This window comes from Oryzias latipes, chromosome 13 (genome assembly GCF_053564925.1).
Source record: "Oryzias latipes strain Hd-rR chromosome 13, Olatipes_Hd-rR_3.1".
Taxonomy (NCBI): domain Eukaryota; kingdom Metazoa; phylum Chordata; class Actinopteri; order Beloniformes; family Adrianichthyidae; genus Oryzias; species Oryzias latipes.
In genome coordinates, this window is record NC_136249.1 from 21,967,184 (window position 1) to 21,994,749 (window position 27,566).

At 38.2% G+C, this 27,566-nt stretch overlaps 1 protein-coding gene across 1 annotated transcript; it reads right to left on the reverse strand.

The window, feature by feature from the left end:
• Positions 1-828: 828 nt before the first annotated feature.
• On the reverse strand, positions 829-27,566 carry ptgir (prostaglandin I2 receptor). Its single transcript, XM_004075655.5, has 3 exons — positions 27,382-27,566; positions 26,187-27,172; positions 829-4,185 (listed from the first exon to the last, which is right to left on the reverse strand). The coding sequence occupies exons 2-3, from the start codon at positions 26,985-26,987 to the stop codon at positions 3,940-3,942; spliced, it is 1,047 nt and encodes a 348-aa protein (XP_004075703.1). The 5' UTR covers positions 26,988-27,172; positions 27,382-27,566; the 3' UTR covers positions 829-3,939.

Below are 27,566 nucleotides of genomic sequence, written 5' to 3' on the forward strand. Positions count from 1 at the left end.
TTTCCACAGATTTTTTTTTTACTATTTTTGAGTCATCAGTAAAGATTCAAGCATTTTAAGTTGTCAAAAGCTCCTGTTAAAACGGAGGAACAGTTTACTTGACTTTAGGATTTGTGCTGCAGCCGTCCTGGTGGGGCGTTGACTCGCTGCAGTTGGGATTTGAATCGGCTTCCTAAGCTGCTTATAAACCATGGCAAGACTTAAACTGATAACATCTGATTCATAAAGCTTGCAAGTAGAATATCTTTGGTGATATTTGAACCATTAAAAAAGAAAGCGACGTCTAGCTCTGCTTTGCAGCAAGCTGAATTCTTTGGTTGTTTTGGACTATTGAAACGGACAGCTGTTTTTGCATCAGTTGACCAAATGAAGGCGCTGTAGCACAACTCAGCTACACCATCTGATCTGTCCTTCAGAACTGATCAGTTCAGCAGTTAACATGGTTAAGATGTGCTCATACTTAATAGGAAGTGAACAGTTTTGTAAAGTATGCACAGTGACCGAAACAATTAATGCAAATGTTGACAATGCTAAATATGTAAACACAACTATTACAATGTTTGTGGTAAAGCCTGTTTTTCAATTTTACGATTTTTTTATTTTTTTTTCTCCCAAGCCAGAGCCTTCTTCATTTGTGATGATAGTCCCCCCCCCTCCCCCCAACACACACACCAGCTTCTTTATGACACGTTAGGTATGCAATGTAGTACATTTGTTTTAGTTTTGAGATTATGGTTGAACTGAAATGACTTTAAAAGAGCATCATGTTGACTTGTCGGCAAGGGTTTGAAAAAATAAATGAGATCGGGTGTCACAGAAGGTCGGATGTTTCTGTTCACAACATTTTATTTCACAAGAATAAAAGCACAGAAATAATTTTGAACAAAAGGTTTAAAATATGTACGGGAAAAATTATGACCAAAGGAAGTTCAATAGCATCGCTTTAAGTCAAGCACGTTCAATCTTTAGCATATAGTCAACCAAGCAAAAATATAAAACAAACATATATCTTTTTACATTTTAACACATTAAAAAAATGGAGAAAAATCACATTTGCAGTGAAGTGAAGCGAAAGGTTTTGAAAACATTCACAAACATCTTCAATAGCTTTATAAATTAGTGAACGAGGTGAAAAAGTAGAATCTTATGCTCATGCAGTGCAAAGATGCAGTAGAATGTGGTCACATTCTCTAACAATGAGTAAACAAATTGGCACATTAAATCATTTCAAAATAAAAGTTTAAAATGTGATATTTTTCACTTGTTTTAATTTTTTTTTGCTTTCTTCTTTAAGCAATATAATAGCCAAAAGAATGCTTGCTATGATAAGCAAGCATCCACAATAAAAGCCTTTATATTCTATTTTGAAACGGAACTTGCTCATTTTCATAATTTTGTTTTAACCATAGGATTCAACTATAGCAATAATAAAGCAACGTCTCACTTCACAGTTAATTTAAGTCTGTCAGTCTGTGCTGCAGGTGCAATGATGGGCAAATTTAAATAATGTTGTGGTGTTGTCCTGTCGTAACAGCAACCAGAATGCTGAAACATCAGATTTTTTCAAAATAAAACTAATTCAAGCACACAAACTATGTAAGGCCTGATAGCAAAGTGGCTTAAACAGAGTCAAAGTAATCCGCCAGGATTTATTTCCCACCACAAGAGAAATCATTCTAAAACATGAGATGAGTGGTCAGTGTGTTTTCCATCACACTGAATGTCGATGGCCAACTCATCAAATGCTCGTTAACAGCAGAACACCAAATGAAAACTGTTTTGTCTGAGGAGTAAATCACTGAAAGATTCTTGGAAACTTGGTGGGAAAAGAAACAAATGGTCTTCTAGTTTAATTACCTCTGAGGATATTTGACTGAAGATGACATTTATCTCAGAGTCCAAGAAGAAAAAAACCTAACTCTGTGATGTCATATAAACTTGCCAAATCTTGAGCTTCTTTCACACAGAACATTTTCAAATAGTACTTAGGTGTCTTAGCTACCCACCCCAGTCGTGTTTCTAGGGTAGAAATGGAACAAGATTCTTTACCTTTGAGTCACCGACCAAGTAAAACTGGCCTGTGGGTGTTGAGTTGAGAGCCGTTTTGGGGTATGACCCATGGGAAAAAGTCTTTTAACAAAGGATTTATGACAGAGGAGGCCAGCACATCTAACTAAAGAAAAAGTTTCAACTTTAGTGGCTGATTTATTTAAATTTTTGTATTTTATTTCCACCTAAACACACTGTATATACTGTGTCTTACCTTTTATCTTAATCTTTAAAATCATAAATCAAATCCATCTTGAAATACTTTCACTCTAGGGTGTTTGCTTCATACCAGAGATTTTTTAGACTTTGTTTGGTAAGTTAAAGTTAACCTTAAACTCAGGTGCAGATGGAAGAGGTGAACTCTAGTTCACCTAAATCAAGGGTCTTAGCATTTTTGCAAATGAAGTGTGGTGTGGGTCACTAGTGGAAACGTTGGATGAAAATTATGAAGCTCAAAGAGAACAGGAAAGAGGTAATGGACAAGAGCCCCGGCATATCCACCAGAAAAGAAGCAGCCTCTCGCATGAGTCTCAAAAGCTCAAAAACCATTTAAAAATGTTGCAAAAAGCCTCATGGGTAAATATGGTGAAGTGAGGCTCCTGTTAATTCAAAGTGCTCATTTTAAATAAAACTAACTCCCAAACAAGATGCTGTTGTTACTTATTCCAGCAGTTTGGTCCACAAGCGTGTTACTTTCATAAGTGTAGTTCTTTATACTTGGAAAAAAAATCATTTTTAAGAATTAGGTTTTAGGCTGGATAAAATTATCTATGTGAACAAAGTTCTGTCTGCATTATTTTGTTTTCTTAAGTGACTTTTTAGCTCATATTATTTCTTCCAAAACAGTGAGCTGCAATATAGTGACTATAATGCAAGTTATTTTAAAAATATGCAACGCAGTGATGTAGACAGAGAGAAGACAAACCTGTAGCATTAAACATGTTCTGGTAGCCAGTTAAAGAAAATATTTACGATCTTTAACTGGCACTTAAGTTAGACAGTGCAAACTTTTCAAATTCAAACAGCAGAAAAACTAAAATCAATGCTATATTGAAAGGAAACCTTTTAAGCTTCAGCACAGAATATCTTTCACAAGATTTTTGGGATAAATCATGCTGACAAGACAAAGATGAAAACGCGTATTAGATCAGAAGGAATACATGTTTTATGAAATGTTGTGGATTGTTAGCACACATTCTGCTGAGCCTCATTGACTTGCTGACAATGGCACTTCACTTGAAGCAAAGCTGTGCCAAAGTCGAGCCTTAAATGGACCACTCGCATCACAGCAGTCATGCTTTTGGATTAAGGCCTGTTTTAGGTTGGGATAGTTTACATGAGGAGGAGGTGACCAGTGGAGAAGATGCATTAGATGAAGCTCCTTCTCCCTCTTTGAATGTAGTAATCTTTCACAGAAAAGTGAAATGGATCTTTGCACTGAGAGAAACAGATGGCTCACACTTGAAAGCTGCACAGAAGAGAAACAGTCTTGCTGTGTTCCCTAAGAAATGCTCACTGACTTAGAGAGAAATACACAATATACATTCATGAATGTCCATATAGCTTCATCTAATGTCTTTAGACTTTGTTGACTATTTCTATTGGCTATATATGGTTGGATACATCGTATTTATAAAGTCTGTGGGCTTTGATTAATGACAAAATGATCCTTTCAACACAGAAAAGGTTCCATGGATCAGTGGAAAAGCAACACAGGGTAGTCATTTCATCCAGAGGTATCGCAAATAAATGTTTCTCCTTTGTTCCCTTAAATTGTAGGTGGAGTGCATCTTGTTTCAGTGCTGCAATGCCTCAGATGCAGACTGGGTAAACCTGCTGCCACAAATACTTTGTCCTTCACAGCCAAGAGTTTCAGTGACTTAGTCCATGTCACGCCAAGGGGCTGCACGTTATGGTGTTATCAAGTGGTAGAGACAAAGCGCAGTGTGCTGTTGCCTTCACAGCTCCTTTGCTGAAGTGGCAGCTCAGAAGGGAGCACAGGTGGCGAAACACAGACTTGCGGCAGATGATGAAGACCCAGGGATCCACGATGGGGTTAAAGGCGTAGAATCGGAAAGCGGTCAGATGCTGTTCGTCATCTTTGAATGGATTAAAGGCATTGATAAAGCCAACAATCTGAAATCAAAGAAAAAGTTGCGATTAGACAGGAAATCTGAGAAAGCAATGTTGTTTCCAAGTCCCAAAAAGAGGCACATTATAGACATGCCAAGAGACCAAACATTAAACTGAATCACTAATAAACTACAGAATTATGAGTTCTTCTATAAGCAACTATACTAAAGGTGCCTGGTGGAGGATGTTTTTTACTGGAGTACTATGGAGTGGTATTTCTGCCACGATGATGCAAACTAAACCTTTTAAGTTGCAAATGAAAATATTAAATATTTGCTTTTCAAAAACTTTTTTTTTGCTTCCAAAAACTTTTTTTTTTGCTTTCAAATTTTGTTTTTGCTTTCAAAAAATATGTTTGCGTTTGCAAAACACGTTTTAATATGCGTTGTGTCATCTCGCTTTTTTGCTATCTTTGATTTTGCTGAGATAAGTTTCAGTTTAGCAGGACAAAGCTGCCATCAAACAAAAAATAAAAATAAAATAAGTAAAAAAAAAGCTGCCATCAAACAGCTGCTGATTGGTCCAGATTCTAACCAATTCAATCACCACAGTTATCAAACTTGGTGTCTGCTACAGAGGCTCAGAAGTTGGTAAAAAGTTAGATTTTCTTTAAGATCTGTTTGTTTAAACAAGACAATAAAATATTTAAAGCACATATTATTTTATGCTGCACAAGTGTTTTGAAATAGATTGACAGCGATGATAACCAAAAGAATGATGGTTTACCAAAGCAGACTCAATGTATTTAGCAGAAGATGCATTTTTAACTTTTATGTTAATTTTTTACAGTGTATTATGTTTTAGAACTCAAAGTAAAAAAAAAACATTACCAATGAAAAAGTGCTATTTACTCTTAATATTTCAACATTTATTGATTAAAATAAAACAATAGTTCAGATACAAATCTTAAAAACTGTTACTTCCTGCTGGACGGAGTCGGAGTTCAGACGTTTTTTCTGATGCAGACATTTTAAACACGTTGGTCACTACACTGACTAAAATAAATACAAAACTCTGTTCAATTTAGCTGCTTTGCTGCTCCTTCTGGGGTTTACTCTGAGAAAAAACGGGCCAGAAAAGTTGATAAGTCCATGTCTGCTTCCAAGCACCGGCAATATAAGACGGAGACACCTGATTGGTTAGAATCTGGACCAATCAGCAGCTGTTTGATGGCAGTTTTGTCACACTATACTGAAACTTAACTCAGCAAAATCAAAGATGGAAAAAAGAGATGTGTCACAACGCATGCGAAAACGTGTTTTGCAAATGCAAAAATGAAATCTGAAAGAAAAAACAAAAATTGAAAGCAAAAAGAGTTTTGAAAGCAAAAAAATGTTGAAAGCGTAAAAAAACTTAGTGATACCAATGAATTTGAAAAGCAAATATTTAATTTTTTCATTTGCAACTTATAAAGTTTTGTGTGCAACGTAGTGGCAGAAATACCACTCCATAGAGGGCCTGACCCTAAATACCTCCTGCAAAGGAAATGTGTCTAAAAAGGCAAATCCAGGAAATGCTCTAGGTCAATTCTATGTTTAAATGTGATCGAACTGACAGCAGATCATCCTTTCCTGTTTCAAAGCTCTTTGGTAGCACTTCCAATGGCTCTTTGGAGTTAAATCTTTATGACAACAAAGCTGCATGTTCACCATCGTTGTCAGCTGAGAGTGTGGTGTATCTTCTTTATATGGAGCTGAGCATCATTACATTAAAGCCTCCGCCACCAATAAAACAAGTGTCCATGTGCTTTTTTTTTTTTTAATTCTTCACAATTAGAATATGTGATAAACACCCGCGCAACGGAACTGTGTTTTCTTCTTGCATTGACCTTTAAGAGATGACAGACTGCAGACAGGAAGCCCAGACAGAATCAGCTGAAGTTTTTTTTAAATCCTAAGCAGAGGCGAAAGCAGCAGCTGGCCCAGGATGCTCTTTTGTTGCCTCATTCCACTTCTCTATCAACAATTTCCCATTTCCTGCACAAAATATCCAACAAACAGTGGCCTAATTAATGTTCTCTGCTGATTGAAGACAGTTTATTGTGGTGTAAATGTTTTCCTGTTGCTAGTGCTCAGACAGAAAGCTAATAATTAGCCAGCGACTAATGCCTCTTATACTGGTTTATCTTATTCATTTTCTTTTTTTGCAAAATGAAAGTTTATTTTTAGAAACATACTAGATAAGCAGTGCCCATTAAAAAAATGTTTAGAATTTTCTGTATCAGTTTTCAATGCCAATTATGTTACTATATTGCTCTACATGTTTTGATACTTTGAGATTCTGCCTAAAACTGTTAAATTTTTGGATCACAATGTGGAGAAAACCCAGAGATCTTTGAGTTGACTTCTGCTCTGATAACATTTTAAATGGCGGCAGTGTTATGGTGTGGGCTGGTATTTTTCCTGCTTCCTCCTGGCATGTTGTTTGTGTAGCTGTGACCATGTTGCCTTAATGGCAAACTCTGATAAAAAGGATACACATCTAAAAGCATTATGATTAGTGGTTCCCCATATTTTATAAAGATTATCCCTATTAAACAATGAACTGTTCAACTGCCAATAAGTCTTGTTTTTTTTTTAAACAGTTCTTTAAGCAACAGTAGCATTTGTCGTTGTTGCCTGAGGTCTGCATTGCTGCTCATGCTGTATACTGCAAATACATCCAAATGTGGAAACAGATAAGAATAAAAGTAAATCAGCCTTGCATGTGTGCACATGGAAGGAGTGGGGCTAAAGTTACACACCAAACCACATAACACAGAAGATTTTATCTTGAAAATGCTAAACCAGCATGTTAAATATATTGTGATATTTTCAGGTTGTGTGGTTTTCTACAATTTGCTAAATTGGCCTAAAATAAGGGCTTTGCACATATCTGTTTGCAGTGGAATGGAAAGGCAAAGGCGATGTATCATTCTGACCCTTTACTTTTTCCATATTTCTCATTCACTCTTAATGCATGCTTTGCAGATGTTAAATATTATGGCTTCAAAAATTCGAGAGTTCTTTACAAACACACACAAGCACACACATCGGATATGCTTTGAGCTGTATCTACCGAAACACATTTTCACAGAGGCCAAATTGTAACTTTTTTTCATATTTCACCAAAGAAAAATTGAAGTTTGTGATACAATTGAGATCCTTAAAATGTTTTTGCTCCTGACCAAGAAAGGTGCCTCATAACAGCCCAAATTTGTTATTTCATTGCAGTTATCCTTCATTTAGTTTATCACACAGAGTGGTTAGAAACATAACAAACAGATTCTGCGCCGTCCTAGTCACCAACCTCACTCCTGCTCCCGATTCTGCATGCCAGCCTGCCTCTTATGGTACTCTGAGCAGACTTTAAGCCCAACAGAAAGGGAAACAAATCATAAACCGTGGTCTGTAAGCACCATGGCCCGAGAGGCAAAACTTATGACTTGTCAGCGTCTGCTTAAACAGGAGCATATTAATGTATCAGCGAGTGGCTAAGGAGCATGACAGAGTGAGTTTACAATGGAGGATTCTGGTTAAGAGAATAGGGTCATGTGGAGGTGCTAAATGCTAAAAGCCTGGGAGGCCTAAAGTATTGGCCTCCTAGCAAATAGATATATAAATCTTACCAAATCCCATTTTTCACATTCAATGTGTAAATAGACCATGCTATATGTTTAAGACAGCGACAAATACACACCATACAAAACATGTTCAATCATTTATCAGAACTGTTGATGTCATGAAAGCAAAAAATTCAGTGTCTCAAAAATTATAGATTGAAAATAAATTCAATTTTGGGAACTCATTGTGAGACTCCTTAATCAGCTAATTAACTCACACAAAAAAAAACTGCAAATGTTTTCTGAGCCTTTAATGGTCTCTTAACCCTTGTGCTATCTTAGATGACCCCACCCTTACATTGACATGTTCTCCCTACCATGACAAAGGTGGATAAAGGTGGAAAGATTTCATGTAATCCATGGACACCAGTGAAGATCACAAATCATTGAAGAAAAAAGATTCAGCGGATTGTCTAGTGGGTCCAGATGACCCAACTCCCAACATTTAAGTGCCTAGGATAGCACAAGGGTTACTCTAAGTCACTAAACTAGCAACCATGAGAAAGACTGCTGTCTGGACAGATAACCAGAAGACAATTACCGTCGCCCTTCACTTATAACAAGGTGGCTCTTCACAGAGTGCAGAATCCAAGTGTATTGACACAAAAATTAAGTCAAAGGTCAAATTATGGTAGGAAAGGTTGCAACAGGGCAAACCACAGCCTGGAGAGGATTGCCAAGCAAACTTTATTCAAAGAGCATCACAAGGACTGGACTGAGACTGGAGTCAGAGCATCAAGCCATCCTTGAACCATCTCAGCCATCTTATTTGGGCTAAGAAGAAAAAGAACTGGATTGGTGCTAAAAGTTCCAAAGTCCACTATTTAAATGAAAGTAATGTTTGTTTATGAATTAGAAATCTAGGTCCTGGAGTCTAGAGAAAGAATCTTTGTTGCTTGAAGTCCAGTGTGATGTTTCAACAGTGAGTCAATGTTCAAGATACCATGTCATTTCCTGGTGTTAGTCCAATGTTTTCTGAGGCCAGCAGTTAGGAAGCTTTATAAAAGGATACTTTTGACCATTTCTCTTCATTTTCTGCTGACAAGTGTTAAGAGGATGCTGATTTTTTTGAGAAATCTTTGATACCTGATGGAGTCTTTCTGCTGTACTGCATCCCGTCTGCGATGCGTAAGAAGCTGCTCAAAACAGATGGCTGCTGCATGTTTCCGGAAACAGACTGCGTAATGGATGTCTCCACTCAGCATCACATTATTGTATTTCCATCTTGTAGTCCTGGTGCACTCTTCCTGATCCTGTTTCAGCGCGCCATCATTACGCAGGGATGAACGGAGGCAGTGCTGGTGATTACTAGCCTTTCAGAGCAGAATGCTTACACCACTGAGTCGGGAGAGCATTGCTATTGTGCAGAGACCCTCTAAAGAAGTTTCGCATTTAGGGAAATGTGTTTAATACCATTTGTTTCGAGTATAGGAGATCAAAATCAATCTCATGTGAGTTTGTTTAACCAGGAATAAATGTGTGTGCTCTCTGTTTTTTATTCACTCAGCAGCTCAACATAGCATTATCGCTGTAAATCATCGGCTTTAAGGTAATGCAGTTTAATGACTTACTAATAGCATACTATTGTATACTTTATATATAGTATTCTTTTGGTCTGCTCTATATATATATATATATATATATATATATATATATATATATATATATCTATACAGAACAGACAAAAGGTTTGGACACACCTTATAATTCAAAGAGTTTTCTTTATTTTCATGAATATGAAAATTGTAGATTCACACTGAAGGCATCAAAACTATGAATTAACACATGTGGAATCATATACATAATAAAAAAGTGTGAAACAACTGAAAATATGTCATATTGTAGGTTCTTCAAAGTAGCCACCTTTTGCTTTGATTACTGCTTTGCACACTTTGGCATTCTCTTTGAATGAGAAGGAGTGTCCAAACCTTTGGTCTGTACTGTATTATATATATATATATATATATATATATATATATATATATATATATATATATATATATATATATATATATATATATATATATATATATATATATATATATATATATATATATATATATATATATATATAGATATATATATATATATATATATATATATATATATATATATATATATATATATATATATATATATATATATATATATATATATATATATATATATTAGGGGTGTAACGATACAGGTAGTTGTACCGAACTGTTTAGGTACCGCAAACTCGGTTCGGATCACTTTTGTATCGTTTCGGTTTTTCAGGTTTTTTGTTTGTTTATTTTTCCCCCCCAAACCGCGAGTGGCAGTGCGCAGCGCACGAGTGTGTGTGTGAGCGCACGTTCAGGGTGTGCTGCTTAGTTTGCCGGAACAGTTACTAAAACGGTTTCCTCTAAAAGAAAATTGAATTGAATTTAATTAAGACTGACTGCTTCAGATGGAGCTCTTAAGTCACTTTTATTCTTATTTAAATGTTTATTTATAAACACATAAACATAAAAACTGGAAAAACCAGGAAAAAAGAGAGCAGACATTTGGTGAACTAACAAAGAGTGTGACGGATGTTTAAGTCCCACAGGCGAGAATAATGACAAGGTGCTGACCTAAAAACAACACCTGCACCAACTGTGTTTCCTTTCAGATCAACCATCTGAAAGAAAGTTTTTCCTTCACAAAGAAAAAAAAATCAGTTGAAGTTAGTTATTACTTCTCTGAAGAAATGTCTTTAATGGTATAGTTAGTACATCACTCAAAAGCCTATTACTAAACATACCATCTAATAAAAAGCACACAAACATTTGGCACATTTTTAGTGCTCTCATTCCTGAGCGGACAGAAGCTGAGATCCCTTTTGCTTGACAGATTTTATCGTTACATCAAAGCTTGTGTAATCTTCGGACACAAAGCGTGAATCTGTACAAAAACTGTTCTTTAAAGAATTTCTAGGATTTTTAAAAACTATATTCTCTGTACAAACTGCCTCGTAGAATCAATGCAAATCAATTTTAGATGCATTTCTAAACACATTAAGGACACAGAGGCCTAACTTTCCCCTTTTTGTTGTATCTGAATAATCAGGTTAAAAGTTAAAACTCTCCAATGAGTCAAAGTCTTGCATGTGGGTTGATAAACTGCAGGAGGAGTTTTTACTTATCAAGCAAAAACAGCGCTTTCACAAACCAGAAAACATAAGAAGGAAGTTGCATTGTGTTAAAGAGAGAGAGAGACTTTCACAGTGGGGGATGGCAAAAATGAAGCAGACTAACACCTAGAACGGATAAAAATAATAAAAAAAAAGGTCACATGGCTATGTTGCAAGATCTGTTGCAACCGACTAGAGTTCTGCTTTATGAAGAAGTGCTGTTTCTTTTTAACACTGCTGTTTGACAGTACTTTATGCATTTAACGCCAGTGAAATTTAACATTTTGAAACAGATCTAACCCATTAAAAACATTGAAGGCTTTGGTTATTGCAGAGCATGCGTTCTCACTGAGGCTTAGAGCCATCAATAAAGAAAGTGGTTCCTTTAAGCTGTTTTCCAGTAGATGTGACTAAAAATTGTCAATAAATGGGAGATAATTTTACATTTTAACTCTAAAGAAAAACTGTCAAAATTCAGAAAATAAAAGTATTGAAAACCATAGTTAGAATTTTGAAAACTAAAGCAAAAATTTTGAGAAAGATTGATCAGATTACAATAAGATTGGGATGAATATATTTGAACTTGAACTTTAATAATTGGAGAACGTCTGAGCTCATCAGAAAGCAGTTTCTATACGTGCAGAATAGCCACTAAGAAGAGCTCCACCCTGCCTTCTCAGTCTTCACGTTTTGTAAGCCGCTGCTGGGTTTAAGCATCACAGAACTGGGTTTTCCCAGTTCTGGTTAACACTCTGTCTGCAGTTTTTTGAGTGAGTTGCAGCTTTGTAAATGTCTTTTTTCTCTCTTTTTTTTTTGCCAGAGACTACTGTTAGAGTAGTCCAGCCTGTAGATGACGATATGAATCAGCTTCTCTAATTCTTGTCTGGACAAGAGATCCGTGAGTCTCACTGGCTGAGACGGAAAAAACCTTATTTAGCCTTAATGTGAGGCTGAAGTTCAAGTCTCAGTCAAAATTTCCAATGGGACATTTTTCCTTCATTCCTCCAAAAATGAGCTTTTCAGCCTTTCTCTAACCAGCAGCAGAAAGAGTCAGATGATCTGTGGTGGTTTGGTGACCCAACTAAGGGTTAAGTTCCTCACTTTCATCTAAAACATTGTGTGCATGATCTGACTCAGATAAAGCCTTTAAAGGTTAAACAGCCCCCCCCCCCATCCAAAAAAAAAAACAATACATATGACCCACCTCTAGAATGTACTTGATAATCCCTCCCACTACCTGATAAAAAAAAAAAACACTTTTTTTTGCCTGACAAGAAAGATTTGATTAGTCAAGGAATTCCTGTAAGCCATTAAGCTTTACCATAAAAAGAAAAGTAGCCAGTGACTGTTAAAGATGGAATAATCCAGGCTGTGTGTTGTTGTTTTAAATAACTACTTTTCGGGTGGTTGAAAACATTTTTAAAAATTGTTGACAGAGTCCAAGTCTTTTAACACCAATTCTGAATTCTGGTTACCAGGTCTGCCAAGGACGATATTTTGTACTTTTTGTTGAAGAACGTAAACCCATTCCACTTACAGTACTTTTAAATATGACACTAGGAGCAAACTAAGTTAGGGGTTTAGTTAGCCTTTAAACATCAGACGAAAGTTATTGATGTTGCTGTTGATAACATCTGGACAAAAGGCTCGGCCAGCCTTATTGACCCCACAAGTAGACCAGCAGAGCCCTACTATCTACATTTAACAATCAAATAGAGGACTGTTTTTATGATAGCATAAGACCTTCATTGAAGTCAGTAAAGTTTTGAAACTAGTTCTAGTAAATAAAAACACGAGTTGTAACTTACAACTGGTAAGCATCACTGAGGTAGGGAAATGCAGTTTCACTTGTTTTGAAGCATCAGAATTTCTACTGGTGGTCTTTATGCCAATTCAAATAAGCCACAAAGTTCTACAAATGTTTTTTTGTAATGAAGCTATGTGAAAGAAAATCCACGTTTCTAACAACCTTTAAATGATTTCAATCTTCTTCTTTTTTTTTTCAGAGCCCCTTTTGACCATTTTTCAAGCTTTGATTTGACTGTGAATTGGTGCTGCTACCCTGCTGGGAAGACAGACGTGTGTGCCAGTCTGTGTGGGTGGGCATCAGCTGTGGGCTCAGAACCAAAAAACATTGGAGACAAACAAGTCATAACCAGGATGGATGACTGCATAAGGGCAGGCATCAGGCAAGCCTCACACTTCTCATGCATTTTAACACTTTGGACAGTCACATCATCAACAGCATTCACCAAGAAACCAATCAAAAATGACACTTAACTGTTTTTTTCCCTTATTTAATAAAAATCCACTTTAGATGCTTCTTTAAGGACTGTACTCTCTCAATGTTCCCTCATCTATTTTCATCTGTGTCACTGGGGGCAGCGAAGAGAAGGAAAGCATTTCTTCCCTTCACAAACACTAAACACTGTTGAGTTTTCTGATATTCACTAAAATTCCAAACTCTGCCTGGCTGGCTGTTGGCAGTTATCCTATTAATATTCCCCGTTGTTGGAGTCTTTAAAGGAAAAAGTCGTCTTATATCTACAAAAAATCTGATGAATCAGTTTGTGTCTGATAGGTAAACATCCCAATCAAGCCAGACTATGGAGTCACCACTCATCTAACATGTTAAATGCTGTGAATCATAAATTAACTGATGCCAACTTAACTGTATGGAAGAAAAGGGGGAATATTTAGGAATAAAACTTCTTTTTCTCCGATTGTGTTACACTGAATGTAAAGCTGTGCGCGATCTGGGAGGAAAGATCTGAGTGAGTGATTACACAAAGGCTGTTTTTCTTTTGAAGCAGCAAACATGAAATATCCTCGAGTAATTTTGCAATGTTTGCTGTTTCTGAGCGCAGACTCCTTTTTTTCCCTCAAGTTCACGGCTTTACTGAAATAAGTGATACTGCTTCCCTATTTTCATGCATCCACTAACACTTACAAGGAATAATCACCATCTTCTGACCTGTGGTTTTGTTTGATGTGAGGGTGTTGTTTTACATAGTTTTGTCTTCCCCACACTTGAGTATCTCCAGAGACAGTGGAGAAACAAACACCTCATTGTTCTTTCATGTTCTTTCCTTTCACATGTGACTGAAGTGTTAACACAAAGGACCGGTTGGCAAAGCTGTTTAGATCCGTCTCAAAGTTGGCACAGTAGCTGGTTTTATTATGGTCTGATGTTGAGGAATCACTTAAAAAAGCAAAGATATGAGTTTTTACATCCTCTTAGCTTGCATACCACAGCAAGGATTGCCAGATGGCAGATGTTCAGCAACTCTAAATGATGTTCGAAGTCATTAAAAACCTTAACCTCTGAGTTTTGTTTGACTAGCTCAGAAAACCAACATTACAGTGTTTAATTTACTCGCTCTTGTAGCATGGTTTCAGTGCGACATTCACTTGTTTGACCAGACACAGAAACACCAGAGCTGGGTACCTTTGTGGAGATAATGGGGGAACTTGAACCCCAGGTCAACAGTCATGGCAACAAACGTGAAAACTGGGAAAAACCAGGAGAAGGCAAAGCATGCATGCCTTTTGAAACACAATCAAATTAAAGAGGAAACCCATGCAAACATAGAAAGAACATGCAAATGCAAACACAGAAAGGTCTGCAGCTTCCAACTCACTGCCAAGCAAAACATAAAAGAAGAACTGCCCTGAAGGGGATTTAGATTTAATGTGGACCTAAATGGAAATCCATACAAGTTTAAAGAAGAACAAGTCAAATTGACACAGCTCATTTGTAAATGAGTTGGTTCATAATAAATCATAGTCGTGTTGTCCTTTGCTGGAATGTTCTTTGTAAAGCACAAGTATACGCCCCCCCCTTCAAAAATAAATCACAAATGTGCTTTTTAATTAAAAATCTTTCTTTTGAAACATCCCTTGGTGTCACATGACCTTTCGTGACAATTTAAAGTGAGTCATGGGTCCCATCCCATAGATTGAGAAACCTCACAGATGGGAGTGGAGTGTTTGAGCTTTAAAGTCGCTGAGAAAATGAAAAGGTAGCTTCTGGAGACTCCTGGGACAAAACTAAAAATAGCTAAACAACCTGTGAGTGAGGACAGTCTGAAAGAGAATGTTCTCACAGGCGCTGCAGTTGTTTGAACTGTCTCATGATAAAAAACATGCTCAGATAAAGCCTACAAACCCATATCATTCACTAATGGCAGTGCCGTTGTGAACGTTTTCAAAGAATGCAAAGATGGGTCGGTGTTAAAGTCTGCCACTACAAGCCTTAACTTGTAAAATCTTTCCAACTTGCTCCTCGGTAAAATCTAAGATTTAACAATATGTGAAAGCAACATTTAACCCTGCAGCAACTTTGACTAATCAACTTTGGTTTAGACGCTCCTCTGACAGCCCCTATTTTGCTTTTCAACTCAACTGCCACAGAGCTAAAAAAGATTTTTGATATTTTAAAAAAGGGGTTTTGATACAGTGAATGCACGTGTACTTGCTTGATAAAACAAAGGAAATTTCCGCGACTTGGCTTTTGCATCAAGTCGTGCCAGGTTCCCAACACGCAGCTTTACATTTACATGCAGCAGACTCCTTTTGTTTCAAAGCTACCTACCGGTACAGGTTTCTTTCAATTGAGACCAATGTGAGGTAAAAGTCTGCAACTAAAACCTTTAAGCAAAAGCTTAGCAGAGCGCTGCTCAGTCCTCTAAACTTTCCTTTACAGATTAAAGTCCCACTCCGACCATCTGAGCTATTTCCAAAGGGTTCCCAGTTATCTTTTAATTATGATTATGCAGTTTTCAGCCAAAATAAAAAATACCTAACTCACCCAATCTAAAATGATCTGTGCAACAAAAATGGAGAGCAACTTTTTTACTTTACAAGTTTTAAGCCAAATGCCAGCTCAGACGAGGACAACAAAGACGTGCACGGACCTGTTTGCCTCCAAACGGATGCATCGGTATGGAGTGGAGCTGGGAGCTTGCGGTTTGGAGTTATAGGTTCTTTAATACTGTTTTCAAACGGCTTTTTGCCTGATTCAGATTTGCTCCTGATTCACAATGTTTTAAATAGAGAAATACTCAGAAATGTAGTGTTGAGCAAAATCTTCTTTTTATATATGGCCTCCATCATTAGAAAAAGAGCATGTCAAAAACACCAAAAATAACATTTTCATTAGATTAGGTCTTGAGGAACAGCAGCTGCAGGTCAGACATCCTGCATTAATGGTTACAAATATAACCAACAACTAAATCTAGAGGCAGACAATGATGGAAGAGGAGAGGTTTACTGATCCCTATTACCCCATAAGACCTTTAATGAGGCAGATCCAGCTGAGAAAGAAGTCAAGTTCCATCACAGAAACACATTTTAACCAACTAAATTCTTCTAACTGTTGCCTAAATCCTTGAATTATCTTTCCATTTTCTCATTTATTCAGTCCTTATGGGTACGTAGTTCCACAGATATGTAAATTCACTCTAACGATAACCATCTGTTCTGCTATATGTAACTACAACAGCCATAAATTATACTTCTTTTTTACAAACATCCTTTTAAGAAATTGCTGCACAGTTAAGAGTCCAGTTTTTCATAGGTTTACTCTGAATGCAGGAGAACAGTTCCTTACACTGGGCTGATTTTATACTTCTTTTTTCTTTATCTGATCTCTATTCATAAAACTGGATCTGCTGCTCTGTTTTCTCCCCCATGTTCTCTATTCCAAATCGATCTTTTACCCTCTTGTTGTCATTTTGTTACATAACCATTAACAATGATGTTCCGGCTAATCCTCCAATCACCTGCCGTCGTTGGTTTGTGTCATTTTCTTGGCACATATGGTTTGTTGTTTAGTTTCATTCATATGAGTCAAAACAATGAAATGGAGAATGAAATCAAATAACAAGAATTGAAAAATGTTATTGGACAGGGAGCAAGCTGGTGAAAACAACCCCAGGCAGAAAGCGTGGAGTCATGCTCATTTTTGTGGCTGACCTTTCTGGCTTTGTAAAATCTAATTAAAATGAAGGGAAAAAAAAAAGATGACGATGATAATAGAAAAGAATATGGATCTGGTGGAAGGTTAAAAGAAAATAACACAAAATGAAACTGTTCTCACACCCTAACTAGAAGAAGCAACTTTCATTCCCAGAAGGTGCTTCACAAAAACTGAATCTTAAGGAAGCAAAAGGACCCTTGTTTCGAGACAAAAAATATATATTTTCTGTCTTGCAAGAAAAATAATCTTATGAAGAAACTTTTTCAAAAGCAAAATATTCCTATTTAGACAAAACTTAAGAACTTGAATTTTCTTTCTTAAAATAAACATTCTGGGTAGGACAAATTTTCTTACCCCATTGTCAGATTTCTTATTACTTATTTAAAGAAAATATGCCAATAGGGTTAAACTCTTTGAGTTATTTCTAAGGGGCCTATTTTGGCAGTGTGTTTCTAAAATTTGGAGCCAGTGTTTGCATTGGCTCCAAAAATGGAAATGATCAGAAAGGCTAAACATGAACCATGACTATATGTTGTGATAAAGAGGTTTTCATTGCCAAAGCACAACATGGGAACCTGAAAGCGTGAAACTGCATTCAGAACTGGGCATCTGTCCAGAGAGAAAACCCCCATTGTCGCTCCAACAAAGCGAGCTGCTGATTACAAAGCATCATCTTTCCTTACGAGCCTGGAAGGGGGGGGCGTCAAATTCCAGCATCAGAAAAAAAGGTGCTTGCGGGGACAAAGCTGTCACAACATGAGTGTTTTTCCATTTCTAACTGTACCACTCCCCTAGTGTGGATTCATCTGATACCTCAGATGCAAAGAGCTCATTGAAGTGCACTGATGTGACAACAGGTGACTTTTATTGTGCTCATCCTCTCATTATGGCTTCTGTGGAGGCTTCATTATCTATAGCTTCTGGTCTGCCAGATTGGATAGCTGGATAAATACATTAAGGATGGTGGTAAGGACAGGGAATGTAAGAGGAGGCTGGGTCTTTTACTGACCGTTTATCCACCCTGAATGATCGCTCCAGACATGTCTTAACTTTTTTCAAAAGGGGAGATTCATTTCATGCGTTCTATGTTTCAGCTTGATCCCTGCAGAAGCATTCATCCATCTACTCAACCAGCTTTATCCCTTTCAGTTTCATGGGACTGCCAGGGCCTAGTCTGGTGACTGTTGGGCAAGGGCACACCCTGGACAGGTTGTCAGCCTCTTGCATGGCCACACAATCACACCACGGGACAATTTAGAGTAATAAATCAACCTACGGAGCATGGCTTTGAACTGTAGGAGGAAGCCGAGGTGCCTGGAGAAAACATACGGGCTCCACACAGAAGAAACCCAGCAGGGATTTAAGCCAGAACCCTCTCGCTGTGAGGTGAGAGCTCTAGCCACTATGCCACCATGCAACCCCCTTGGAAAAGCATCAACTTTTGAAATGATTATGGCTTTCTGTCAGAGCAAATACTGTTCAAGGACCTTTTATTCATTTATTTTGTTTGACTTGAGCTTTGCAAGAGGTCTCTATTGTTGGGCAGATTTTGTTTACCAAGAAATGTTTTTCATCAAAAAAAATAATAAATAAAAAATCTTTGCTTGGTCTGAGAAAATACACAACTGTATTCAAAGAAGCTGTCCTCACCAGCAGGCTGTAAGGAAAGGTTCAGTGTTCCATCACTCCAGTTCTAAAACCACATTGATGAATGTTGTGTGGCAATCATCAAGAACGTTAAATAACTGTTGGACCACCATTCTATTGCCAGTCAGCCCTGTTTCTGTCAGATGGTTAACAAAGAAACACAAGAAATTTCAGTATCATCCCAGATAATGAAAATAGAACCATTAAAATTTGCTTTGATTATATTTTTGACCACCAGTGTGGTTTTCTCAAACTTGAATATTTCAAAATTTGTTGAGATAAAATTGCAAAACCTGCTCAACAGTGGTTTGATTCTTAGTTTTGGCAGCCTCTGTTTCAACTTCACATGAAAACAGAACTGGTTGAGTCAGCTATTTGTATAGCAAAAACATTAGCAAGATGCTTTCAAAAAAATGCTTTTTTTTTGTGGTTTTTATCCACAGCTGCTGAGTCTCACAAACTCCAAGCAGTGCCATCTAAAAATACACCTGAATAAAAATATACAGATTGTCAGCAGCCAGTAGCTAAAAGTTAAACAAATTCACCACAGCAGAACCCATGAAAGGCTCTTACTCATTTGGTTAGTGAAATCCATGGTGACATATTTTGTGTTGAGGGAGTGTACATATATCAGGAGGCAGCACTGCTGTTTCTAACTGCTGCCATCAAAAGCCTTAGTCACAATTGCCCCTACACCTGAGCAAAGTAGTAAGAGTAAAGGAGGGAAGACACAGGCGTTATACGGATTTTTCCTTTCTTTCATCCCCTCAAACCTTGCACACTGTGCAAGGAGCCCGTTAGTGCCATTCAAGTGATAAGTGCTCATGTCTTGCGTGCCCGTTGCTCAGTTCAAAATTAGGAAATTAGACGATCTAAGTGTAGTTTTGTGTTGGCGACCTGTGGGCAGTGCCTCTAACTTACATCGTCAAATCCTTCATGATACACCAACAACAAGCACATTAATCATATGTTCCATTTTTATGACGTCCCCTAAGCAGGCCTTAATAGTCTCAACGGAAGACACACCTGCGCTCCTTTTGAGATGCAGCCCCTCCTCTCCATGACCCTCCACGGGCCCGGACAACCCAAAACCCAGCTGCACTGCTATTCTTCTGGTGAGTGTTTCAGAAACTCATCTGAATTCTGTGCTCATAAATGAGTCTAAGTCATCTCTTTTTTTTCCTCAATCTCTTTCACAGCTATCATTCCATGTATTTGGATCAGAGATCCTAAAGCTTTGGAAATTTCACTTAGATCCGAGATCCAAGTCGTTTCAGTTATTACCTCTGCAGTACATACCGGTAGCTTTTCTTGGTTTTAGCAAGATGCTTTTGGATCACAGCTATGAAAACTGTAAGGTATAGGCAGTTTTAATGTCGATCATATTGGCATTTTATTTCATTTAAGAAATTAGAAAAATATTTAAAACATTTTTATTGACATTCATTTGAAAGAAAAATTTGAGTGGAAAATAAAAAATAATCAAAATATGCATTTTAAATGTCCAATGGATTAAAATTTTAAACAGAATTTTGTCGTTTGTCAATGTTTTTATTTTCAAAAGGGCCATCTTGGGAAATATTGAAGAAAAACGAATAATTAGTCCTCCAAAGCTTATTTGCCAGTTTCTATTGGAGCAAGTCTGAACTTGAGCAAGGATGTACATATGTTTCCATGAGTCCCAGTCTCAAAAATGACATAAAAGATATGGAAAAGAGAAGAAGGCAAGAAATTGCAGCTAAAATTTTCAGCCTGTAATTTCATTTGCTTTGTTCTTTCAGCAGAACGATAGGCACTGAAGCCGCAAAAATTGTAGCCCTCTTAGTGTAGCTGAAGTCAACCTCAAACCTAGAGAGAAATGACTTTGAAAGTATCCATGAAGCCTGACCAGAATGACCAGATAGAGAAACTGAATGCCTGCATCAGTGACATCAAGACCTGGATGACAATTAATTACCTCCTCTTGAACCCAGAAAAAACTGAGGTCATTATACTTGGTCCTAAAAACCTCAGAGATGCTCTGTCTTCTCAGATAGTCTCCCTGGATGGCATAAGTATAGCCCCCAATTCCACAGTTAGAAACCTTGGGGTTTTACTTGACCAGGATTTATCATTTAAGGCTCACATATCTCAGGCGTGTAGAACTGCCTTTTTTCACCTGCGGAATATTGCTAAGATCAGAAATATACTTTCTAAGAGTGATGCTGAAAAACTCATCCATGCATTTTTTACATCGAGGCTGGATTACTGTAACTCCTTGTTAGCAGCGTGTCCTAAGAGTTCCTTAAGAAGTCTCCAGCTTGTTCAGAACGCAGCAGCAAGATTGTTAGCTGGAGCCAGCAGAAGAGATCACATCACTCCTGTGTTAGTTTCGCTCCATTGGCTCCCAGTTGATTCCAGAATCAAGTTCAAGATCCTCCTGTTAACCTATAAGGCCTTACATGGAATGGCCCCATCCTATATTAAGGACCTCATAGTCCCTTACCATCCAATGAGAACACTTCGCTCGCAAAATGCAGGACTGCTTGTGGTTCCTAGAATTAGTAAAAGTACGGTTGGAGGTAGAGCGTTTAGTCACCAAGCCCCTGTCTTATGGAATAAACTCCCAGCTCATGTAAGAGAGGCCGATTCAGTTTCTACATTCAAAGCTAGACTGAAAACATTCCTCTTTGGACAGGCTTATTGTCAGACTAGTTAGTATTCAGAGATTATTTAACTTAATGTTAATTTGTTTAAATTAAACTTAATAATAACTATTTCTTTTAAAAGGCTGCTAGAAGTTGAAGCTGGGGTAACTATGGTGCTCCGGGGTTTTGTCCTCTTTTCTTTTCTACTTCTACGCTTCCTCTCCTCTATTCTTGATCATAATTTATCATTTAGTTCTCCATGCCTCTGTTTGGTGCAGTGTGATTCATGTATTGTCCCTCTTTTCCTCTCCCCTCCTGGGGAGTGGGAGTGCTTCCAGACTCCAGTTGGCTCATCCGTGCTCCAGTTCCTGACCGTTTACCTCGCCTTTGCTCCTGCTCCTACACCTGGCTGTGGATCCTGCCTCTGGCTCATCTCTGGCTCGTCTCTGCTCTGTGCCTGACCGAGTACCTCGTCTCTGCTCCCGCTCCTACACCTGGCTGTGGTTCCTGTCTCCGGCTCGACTCGCGCCTTTGACTGTCCCCACAACCACGGCTGGATGAAGCTCGTCTGCTGGACTTTTATATATATATATGTAGTTGTAGATTTAGATAAGTTAATTCTTCTCTAAGATTTCTGGTAAATCGCCTGTCCGTCCTGGGGGAGGATCCCTCCTTCATGTGGGCACCCCTGAGGTTTCTTCGTTTTTTCCGGAATCCGTTTTTTTTGGGAGTTTTTCCTTACCGCGAAGGGGGGTCTAAGGGCAGGGATGCCAGTATAGCTTAGTCAGTTTGTTAGTTCATTTTAGTATTTTTCTATTGAACTCTTTGTATTCGTGATCCTTTTGATTTCATGTTTTACTTCGAAGCCCATCGAGACGACTGTTGTTGTGATTTTGGGCTATACAAATAAAATTGAATTGAATTGAATTGAATTGAAAGTAACAACGACAACAATAGACAATAAATAAAAAATAAAATAAAAAAAAGTTTTAAAAGGAGGTACATTTGACTATACATGTGCTTCGTGTACATGGACCGATTTAGGTCTGCTGACTAAGATTTGAATGCAGTTTTTATACTGATGGAAACCTTTTATGTTTCAACCACAGCATTATTCCTACTCAGAAGTAAACCAGCTGGGTCTCATAGGAGTTTCAAATCCCATAAAGGAACATTTATTAATAATTAAACTGTAACAGAGAGAACCCTGCACTCCATTTTCCCAACAGTTGTATTTATAATGTCTTAATGGAAGACACTCAGAGCCTCCTTAGCTGATTTTTGCCAACAAGCGAGGAAATACGTGCTAGTCTGCATTGATCAAGAGATATACCGGCAGCACAGGAAGGGCTTTTTGTGGTTTCCATGGTAACTTTAAAGGATAGGTTAGGCCTAAATGTGTCCAGGAAGAAAAACAGATTGTTGGTCTTAGTTGCAGCACAGAGTAACTTGTCATTTTCCATACAGATAAAATGAGAACATACTAAACTTACCGATTGAGTAAATGACAAAAGTATTAAAAAATATTGGTTTGTTTCATTTAATCAGCTGTTTCAGAAGCCTTTTTATTTGCTTTTGTTGTTCTCGTCTAATCTTAGTGGTGTAGACTTGCTCCATGTCATTGCTTCATTTGTTTCCGCATTTTGGTGTAAGAGGAAACGCTACAACTACAGATTTTTATTGCTCAATTTTAAAATATTTACTGAGCAATGTCAGTAAATTCCATCTGGTATGAAATTCCTCGAGATGTGTCAACTACCCAAATGAGAGAAAACCACAATAGAGAAGATTTCAAGCTGCTCGGACAAATCGCATGCATCTGATTTGCATTTGCAGTCAAACCACTCATGAAACCAACTTCAAATGCTGAGTGACCCCAATGGTTCCAATGTCAGATGTTTCAAAGTCTGATTTGGGTAAGACTGAACAGAAAAAAACAGTGTCACTGGAACAACATGAGCGCAAAAACAACCCTCCCCTACAAACATCCTCGAATGCAGACATTACTTTCCCTGAGAAATTCCATTTTTGGTCAGACTTCACCACATCCTCCACTGCACCACCACAATACCTAAATGCTGTCGTCTGAACAAGAAAAATCGTGTTTGACTGGTTGAAACAGCCATACTTCAGAAATCCATCGCCTGTTCAAAGGCAGGAAAAAGAGGACTGGGAAACCTCATCTCTAAATATAGAGACCTACAAGCATTATTGATAACTGTAATTAACAGAACGCTAACTATGGTTTTACAAATATTGATCTACTCTGCCAAACATAGATTCAAGGGATATTTTTTTCTTTTTTCAGGTGTCTCTTTATGGTATGCCATTGTACAAACCCTGTGGCGCCTGACTATCTGGAAAAAAAAAAAAAGTGGAGACCGTTTCAAAACAAAACGTTGCTCCCGGCTCATTCAGTGAGAAACACGTTCAGTAAATGAAGCCTAACTGGAAATACATGGTGAACAGCCTGATTTGGTTGCAGCTTACAGTATACAAGTATATACATGACAATGTCATTAATAATGGATTTGTTTGTGTCAGCGTGCAGAGGGCCAAAATAAGATACGTGCAACACGTTGTTCATTGCAATAAGACATAGTAGATTGTTTCTGCACAGGTTTATTCTGCCATGAAGCAAACCTGTCGGCATTAAACATGAGCCCACATATGTGTGGAAAGATCTCAAGTCTGTCTAGACACGTTGACTGTCTCAATTCTTTGACCACAAAGAAGTACAAACAATCACAAATGTCTATGAGATGACACAGGAATCTTTCGGGGCACTTACATAAGACAGAAAGCAATGCAGCACAGACTATTAAACAAAGGACACTGTTTTACTTGTCGCATTCAGATGGAAACAATTAGGCGGCCTCTTCAAAGCTCATATCCAATATAATCTGTTCTTCTTGACATAATTAATAAACCTTTTTGGTGTTTCACTCGTGCACAGCTCTCTTAAGGTTTACTCTAACTCAATCCAGTCCACTAAACAAAGTGTTCTCTAGGGGCTTCGCAAAAACTGCAACAAATACATCAAACCAAACCAAAATATAATTTTTTATTTACTGTCAAACTCTAATTTAATCAATGAAACCAAAAAGTCACAAGTTTACTTTTCGTTTACGATACAGTTCTTCAGTTTTGCCCTAGTATTTGACTATCCCAAATCTTGAGTTATACTTTTTCACATTCAATTGAAAAGTTCAAAAAATTGTTCTTTAAATGTAACCAAACCACTTGAGTAAAACTCCCCCAAACCAGCCCCTTTTCTAAGAGCACCAAGCAGGGAGGCATCGCCTTTTTGACTGACTGTGGCATCAAGTCATTTTAATCAATCTAATTCCGTGTCTGCCAGTATTGAGCTGCTTTGCTGCTGTAGTTTGGAAGGATCTTATCTTGAAAGACCACATTTCAGCTAAGCTTGACCCAAAGGACAAACGTTTTTTTGTCTCCAAGTGTAGAATCAGGCAAAACTCCTATGCGTCCATGAAACATTGTACCAGAAGTCATGTTTTATGGTGAGTCCGTGTTTGTTTTAGAACCAAGAATCTTTCTAGTGGGAGCTAAAAACAAACAAAAAAAATCTTGATGATGTTATAGGGGTGGGATCATACAAGTTTGCTTCCTCTCACTCTCTTGCAAGCATTAAGCCAGACTTTCTTTGAGAAACAAAATATTATGGATATATTTTTCTGTTTGTCTTCTTTATTTATTTTTTTCCTTTTTTTGATTGCCTATTCTTGTTTTGATAAACAAATTCCAATAAACAGACTCTAATTTTGGTTGGCCCTCGTTAGGCCTTCTCCGATCATGCTGTATCTGCAGGGAATCATTTTTTTAATTGCGTGAGCATTCCTCTGGAAACATTGGCAGCTCTTTTAGATGCTTCGACGTGTGAAAAATCTGTGTAATCGTAATGAAACATGAAAGTGCTGTCTCTCTCCTGTCTCATTATTCATGTATTGCCCTTCAGGCACTGCGTTGACACTTGTCTGAGTGCTGCAGAGCAACAAACTATCCAAACTGCTTCTATGGTGATCTGCCTAGTATAAGTAACAATCAAAGAACTTTTACTGTTTTTTGACAAATCAATGGTCTAAAAGAAGGTGGAAACTTCCGGGCATAACTGTGTTCATATGTGCAAAAAAAAAGGGGGGTTCGATGAAGTCTTACTCAGAGCATAACGTCATTACTCATAACTCCCTTCGATTGCTCTCAGCTGCAGCTCCGCCACAATACCACCACATGTACCATATGTTAGTCACACTTTATGGCTTCATCTTTGCCACAAAATAACAAAATATCCGCACACAGACAATGAGTAAAAAGTGAGAAGACAAAATGTGGCTTGAAATTTTTAGTTTCCCGAAAACTACTCGAGGATTGTCAGAACTAGTTTAAATCATTGTCCACATTTTTATGGAAAATCTGTGTTACTGGATCATTGCAAGGACAGACCAGTCATCCAGGGCTGTTAGGTTAAGCTCACTCCTCTGAGAGAGAAAAAAAAGTCAGACAAAGCGAGGCAAAGCACACAAATGCTCAACCCACACACATTCAGTGACTGCATGCTGTGTGTGGTAAGGGCTGCTCTCTCAGACACACCTTCGAGTGAAACTTGTAGAACTCCATTGTTAAGAAGCCTCCAAGAAGGACACACAAAAACATTAACGGCCGCCATACTCGCTAAGCTTTTTGTTAACATGTAAGGATCACAGAATACGGGGGAGGAATTAATTTCATAAGTGCCAACTCATGGGGCAGTACGCCCGAGTTATAAAAATAGACTTGTTACAGATTACCTTTAAGAACAAGAATCTGCCCATTTAGCTGGTGAAAGACACCATCCAATAACCACCCCCCACTTTCAGTTTAACTTTTTTCTGATTTGTTTTGCCTGCATTTGCATTTAGAGTTCAGGTTTCAGTATAAAAGATGGCGCAACTGAAAAATCACGATTCAGTTAGAAAAAAAAAGTGCAAATAGAAAGTTCAAATGTCAACTTACAGTCAGCGGCACGGAGCACACCACAAAGATGACAGTGATGAGCGCCAGCAGAACCAGGTGGTCGATCTCCTCTTCCCCCTGTTTGAACCAGGCCATGCTCATCTTCCTCTTCCTCCCTGTCGATGCCACTGAGCCACGTCTGACCAGCTGGCTGCGTCGCATCTGGCACAGGCTAAAAATCACTGACCCGTTGCAAACAAACACCACGAGGATCAGCAGTGCCATGATGGAGGAGTAGGACAAGGAAAAGACCAGCAATGACTTGTCCTCCTCTTCAGCATCCATATCAATGAAGCACCATGTTCCAGGGCAGTACTGTCGGAATTTGCCGTAGCCACTGTACGGCAGGAGGCAAAACACCAAAGAAAAGAGGTATATGAAGAAGAGTGAGAACTTGGCGAAGCTGCGGCGGATGTGGACCGAGTAAAAGTACGGGTGGCTGATGGCCAGGCAGCGCTCCACTGCCATAGCACACAGGATGAGCATGGGGGCCAGGCCGAAGAAACTCATGACGAAGCCAAAGAGGTTACACAGGCTCTCACCTCCCAGATCCTTAAGGGACATGTTTTGGGCATAGCAGATAAACACGGGTGGGCTGAGGAGGCAGGTGCCCAGCAGGTCCGTGAGAGCCAAACCAGTAACCAGGATGCAGAACAAGGAGGACCTGGATCTGTGTTCCTTCTGGTGAATTCCAAGGATGAAGAGTGCCACAAGGTTTCCCACCACCCCTGCTAAAAACATGATGATGCTCACTGCGGGGTTGCCATCATGACCCACAGTGCAGTTACTGCTGTTGGTCATGTTTATGGCATTAAAAGAGGCTGATCAATGTGGCAATAAGGAATAGGTCCCAAACATCAAAAGAAGCTCATCTTCTCCAGGGACCAGCATATGACAGCTAGGCTGTTAGGGAGACCCATAAAGCCATAAAGCTGCTGTAAGTTCAAGCTCAGCTCTCCCCTCCCTTAGAGAGCAGTCGTGTATTTCTGTAAAACAAAAACAGGAACTTCCAGTTACTAACCTACTCTTAAGAAGACATTTCATGTCACAATTTTTAATGTTTTTTTTCTTTTAAATTAAAAATTGTGACATGAAAAAAAACCTTTTCATCTCTAAAATTCAAGATAGATAAATAATGACTCACCTGCTGGTTCTGGCAACAAGCATGACTTACAGAAAAATAGGAAATTCTTACCTCGCTTAGGTTGGCTTTTTAATTAGGTGTTTATCCAAATAAAAATAAAACCTCGTGGAAAAGTGTCTACTCTGAGATTTGGAAAGTAGTAGTGCAGGAATTGTGTTTGCAGGAGCGCGCTGCGTAAATCCACGGTCAGAGCGCGACTGCTGGAGCGCAGCTCCACTCACTACCTCCGTTTTTCT